Consider the following 5,387-nt stretch of genomic DNA (forward strand, 5'->3'; position numbering starts at 1 on the left):
ATCACCAAATTGCAGGTTTTCCACCTACCAAACCCCATAGCAACGGTTAGGCATTGTCAGCGGAAGCTGCCAACCCCATCTCAATGGGTTCAAAATACTTACTGAAGGTGGCCGCAGACCCTCAAAACAATGTCTCATGTGATGGCTAGGGCTTTTTTGAGCCATCACATGTGAAGAACACAGCAGGCAGTCAGAAGACCTTACTGCAACACTTTGCAGACGATTCCTCAAGTCACCGGTACAGGCATGTTTGTTAGCCAGGGTTGCGGGTCTTACTGGTGATTTTATACACAGCCTGTCCCCCTGCAGGTCATTTTGAGGACCTGGGAAATTGTCAACCAGTGGCAGCTCAGGGTCAGTTGACCTCTTACCCCGACTACATGACACTACTGAGCAATTATGCTCCAAGTGTAGCCTCTTAGTAGGCCTGGCAACCTTGTCGGTTTGAGAGCCACGACTGACTTTTCTCAAAGCAGGCCCTTTTTGCTTTGAGTGTGCTTTCTGTTTGAGTTTCAGTCTCAAACAGTTAGCAACAAGGTGTCCAGGTTTGTGGCAGAAGAAACAAAGCTTCGTTTTGGGTCTCGAAACCACAACTTTTTCAGCCTCGCTACCTGGCTCCCTCCTAGCTCTCCAAGATGTATTAGGGTGAGAAAGGATGTCACAATATACAGCATTTGTTTTATGAGTTAGGGTAAACTCATCGGCCAGTATGGCAGCCTGCTGTAAAGTGGAAACCCTCTGTTCACTTAAATAAAGAGCAATACACTCAGGAACAGAGTTTTTAAAATCTTCCACAAGCATGAGCTCACGTAACGACCCCAAACTGTTAACCTGGCTTGCAGAGCACCACCTACCAAAAAGCTTTGCCTTCTCCCGAGCAAAGTCAAGGTAGGACTGACCCTGTGCCAACTCCAAACCTCGAAAGTTCTGCCTATAGGCCTCAGGCACAAGTTCATAGGCTTGGAGGACGGCACTTTTAATCTTTTCATAAACTAGGCTGTCCTGCCTAGACAGACCAGAGCAAGCTTCCTGAGCCTTACCTGTGAATTTACACAGCAACATCACCCCCCACACGTCTTCAGGCCACTGTAATGCAGTTGCTATGCTTTCAAACACACTGAAGAAGCTCTCAACACTGGATTCAAAGAAAACGGGAACCAGGTGGATGTTATTGCCCACAAACAACCTTCTAGACACCTGTGCACTGATAGCTGTATCATCCATTTCGGGGGCGGAGAAGGCTTAGCAAACACACCCTAATAAAGACACTACCACACCGGTCTGCCAACTCACTCAGCGACTACTGAACAAGTAACAGAAAACTACACAACGTACTTTAACTGACCAACTTACCTCTTGCCACACACACACATTAACAAATACAACTTACCCAGTTCCTAAGCACAACAACCTTTACCTACCTATCTTCTGGAGCGTGCTGGGCTCGAGGCAACTTTAAAGGCAGAACTTCACCTCCTCCTGAAGGTGCCTGTGTGGGTGTGTCACACTACCTCTTCTGCCTGAGGTGCCACCTTTCCCTTTTACACAGCTGACTCGCGTCAGTAATCAAGGAGATTTAAGCCCAGGGAAAGGTGAGCTCTGGGCCAGAGTGCCAGTAGTGTGGTTACAGCTAGTGAGCTGAGTGTTTGCAGTGTTTGCAGTGTTTGCAGTGTTTGCAGTGTTTGCAGTGTTTGCAGTGTTTGCAGTGTTTGCAGTGTTTGCAGTGTTTGCAGTGTTTGCGGCTAGTGAGCTGAGTGTTTGCGGCTAGTGAGCTGAGTGTTTGCGGCTAGTGAGCTGAGTGTTTGCGGCTAGTGAGCTGAGTGGTTGCTGCTTTTGCAGCTAGTGAGCTGAGTGGTTGCTGTGTTTGCAGCTAGTGAGCTGAGTGGTTGCTGTGTTTGCAGCTAGTGAGCTGAGTGGTTGCTGTGTTTGCAGCTAGTGAGCTGAGTGGTTGGTGGTTTTCAGCTGGTGAGTTTCTCTTTCTTTTTGGCTTACGTTTTACTTTATTGACCAACGCCTGAGTTTTGTTTGTTTTCTTAAATGGTGATAGCGGCTTGTCCGTCTCTTTTAGTTAGTATAAATTGAAACTTTAATAAAACTCTTTAATTTAACCCTTTTTCCTCCTTGACTCCTTTTTCTGACCCGGTCACTTTTTGTTACTTCCCCCTCCCCGCCTAGACCCCTCAGGGGAACGTAACAAGTGGGGGCTCGTCCGGGATATGAACCCGGGACCTCTCGCACCCCAAAGCGAGAATCATATGCCTAGACCATAATGGGGGCTCGTCCGGGATCCGCTGGAGGGTCCGAGATCCGCTGGAGGGTCCGAGGGACCGCTCCAGCCTTCCGTCTGTCTCCGCTGGAGGGTCCGAGGACCGCTTCAGCCTTCCGTCTGTCTTCGCTGGAGGGTCCGAGGACCGCTTCAGCCCTCCGTCTGTCTTCGCTGGAGGGTCCGAGGGACCGCTCCAGCCTTCCGTTTCCGCTGGAGGATCCAAGGGGCCCGTCCAGCCATCAGCGTCGCCTGCAGAACAGCAGCCGGTATGCCCAGTATGCGCTGGGCATGAATCAAACATTTTCTTTGGGGTTACATGTTTTAAATGTTTGAGTTTTGGGTGGGGGGGAACTGTTACGATTGGGTGTTGTCAGTGTTTTGTTTTGTGTTAGGCGTGACTGTTATGTGTTTCCTGCTTTACTTTGAAAGTCTGTCTTATCTCAGTGTGTTCAGTTTACGCTTCCTTGTCTCGTCAGTTCTGATTTGCCCCAGCTGTGTTTCCCTCCTGTTGTCCATTCCCTGATTGCTCCCTCTATGTATTTAAGCCCTGTGTTCCAGTTTGTCATGTTGGCGATCTTCCCCCCCCCGGTTGTTAATAGTTTGGTGTTTTGATGAAAATAAATGTCTTAATTTGCTTTGATGTAAATAGTTGTCAATACTTTCGTTTTGGGATTTTTTTGTGGAGACCCGTAGTAGTTTTTTTTTCTTTTTCCCCCTTATTTTTAATTTTTCCTGTGTTGCACGCCGGTTGCCTAGGCCGGGGTGTAACACTACAGACAAGTGGTTCTGACTGCTGGGGCACAGAGCTGGAAAAAAAAGAATATGACCAAGGGAATCCTTTTTATTGTTAATGCCTGATTAAAACAATGCAGAGTGAGAAGTATTCTCCATTTCTTGATATGACAAGTATAAGAGCCACTGCTTTAAGTGAGGCATTCATCAGAAGGACAACAAGCATCAATGCCAGTTTGAGTTCCTCATATGTGGTTGTCCTCTTACCCCAATCCGGTCAGGTGGTTGGTGTGGCAGCAGTGGCTCAGCGGCTTTCGCCCCTCCAGGGATGAGGTCTGGTGTGTGGGTCGGAGGACAGGAGGAGCGGCTGACTCCTTCAAAATCCTCGCCTGGCAGTGCCATCTGAGAACAGCCACACTGCCCATCATGATCCGGCTTCCTCCCTGATATCAGGTAGGTTTTCAGTTCTAACAAGAGAACAAAAATCAATTTAGAGGAGTGTAGCATAACTTTCACTTTACTGGTTGAGTGAGATTAAAAAGAAGTGAATTGCAGAGCACAACCGATGATAATTTCTTCAAAGCGGTGTCACTTAACACAATCCTAACAGCAGTGGCTTGCAATTGCTAAATTATTACTCGAGAATTTGTAAAGACCAGTCATCATGTGCCTCTGAATTCCCAAAGAAAGCAAATTTTCTTACTTACATAAAAAAAATCAACTAAAATGGTGTAGTAACTTTTAAATTAGGGTCTATTTCCCTGAGAGGCACCACTGCACATGTTGCCAATAAAAAAGGACTGGATTATGTTGAAAATATGGACTCTGGGCAAATTTCTTTTGCCATTATGAACAAACAGATGGTCATGTTCAGGAATATGAATATGAACTGCTGACATGAGTCATTTTTATGGTGGTATGTACTGAGATGATCCACCTGGGTTTTAAATGTTAACCACTGTTAGATGTAACCAAAAATCTGAATATTCGGGCAGGTCTGTAACTGATTTGTCAATAAACTAATTTAATAATGAAAGGGCAGAAAAAAGTCATTTGTAGCTGTTTTAGGTGTGTGGGTACAACAAGGAAGCGCTAAGGACACACCCTCCCTTCCCCGATCAGCACAACGCTGACCGTTAGCCATTAATGGCATTTGAGGAGGAAATTTTATACTTGTAAAAATCATGGCTAGGTGTAGACACACACTCTTCAAGCACACATGATCCATGCTTATTGGATTTACACAAATGCTGACAAGCCAACGGTAATGCAATATTGGGTGTTTCACAAACTGTGTTTGCATATCAGCCCACGGCTCAGGCCTATTCACCTCGCTGAAGAGCCAACAAGGAAATATACAAACAGTGGATTAGAGAGATGGCCCATAGCCAGCTACTATCAGCATGTCCAAACATACAGTAACCTGGCTAGCTGGCCTCATTGTTCAAACAGCTAAAGACGCTAACCATATTAGCAAGGGGGGTGACTGGAAGAGCATCTAAAGGGTTACAGTGACATGGTCTATAACAGGTCGTGTGCTCTCTACTGTAAACTGACTGATGAAGTTACTATCATTAAAATGTGAACTATTTACTAGTAAAATTGAACTTGATGGCCTGCAAAAAGATATGTTTTCAATAAACTATCATTTAATCTACATAAGTGCTATTCCAGGTATGCAAGATAAGAGCTCTTAGGACAAATACACATTATTATCAGCGCATGCCTAGCTCAGCTATGTATGAGACCTTTTCAGGGGTTCTGTGGTCCCTGCAGCTTCATGCATGTGCTATGTGCAAACACTTGCTTGCATGCTTCATACACATGTAGTAAAGATTTAATGTTTCCAAAAATCATTTCAGGTGAAGACTGAACTGGATACATCTCAGTAATGAAGTAATGAATCCCTGTCATAAAAATAAATGTTAGATTTTTTTCTGTTTTGTTCTTGAAAAAAACAAAACAGACAAAACTGAGGTATGAACTGTAATTCTGGCCTAAAAATTGAGCTACGAACCAAGCTGTGGATCTGGAGAATCTGTACAGCCCTAAGAAGTCACATTTCTGACAGATACTCTATTGTACAGCCAATTACTCTACTTGGGAGGAACGAAAGCATAATTCAAGAGTTCTGAAATAAAGATCTGAGTGCTCGTTCTATGAAATTCCTCGTGATCTGTCTGCATGCCAATGTACTGTTTTCATTTAACTGAAAAAAGAGGAAGATATGTAACCATGTGTCAGTCTGATACGTGTGACTGATGAGCATCCAGTTTATATGTGAAAGCTCGTGCGTCAGTCTGATGCTGAGTGGGAGTGTTTGTAAGTTGGTCTGTGTGCTACAGAAGATTATCAAACACACACACACACACACACACACACACACACA

At 45.0% G+C, this 5,387-nt stretch overlaps 1 protein-coding gene across 2 annotated transcripts in view; it reads right to left on the minus strand.

The window, feature by feature from the left end:
- Nucleotides 1-5,387, minus strand: part of LOC102191962 (adenylate cyclase 9) — a 45,961-nt gene that overhangs the window by 17,179 nt on the left and 23,395 nt on the right. For both annotated transcript variants that reach the window (XM_005743658.1, XM_005743657.1), the window contains exon 3: nt 3,266-3,465. In XM_005743658.1, coding sequence (XP_005743715.1) covers nt 3,266-3,465 — 200 coding nt within the window. The remainder of the gene's footprint in view (nt 1-3,265; nt 3,466-5,387) is intronic.

This window comes from Pundamilia nyererei, unplaced genomic scaffold (assembly GCF_000239375.1).
Source record: "Pundamilia nyererei isolate P.nyererei 1_Seehausen unplaced genomic scaffold, PunNye1.0 scaffold00134, whole genome shotgun sequence".
Lineage (NCBI taxonomy): Eukaryota > Metazoa > Chordata > Actinopteri > Cichliformes > Cichlidae > Pundamilia > Pundamilia nyererei.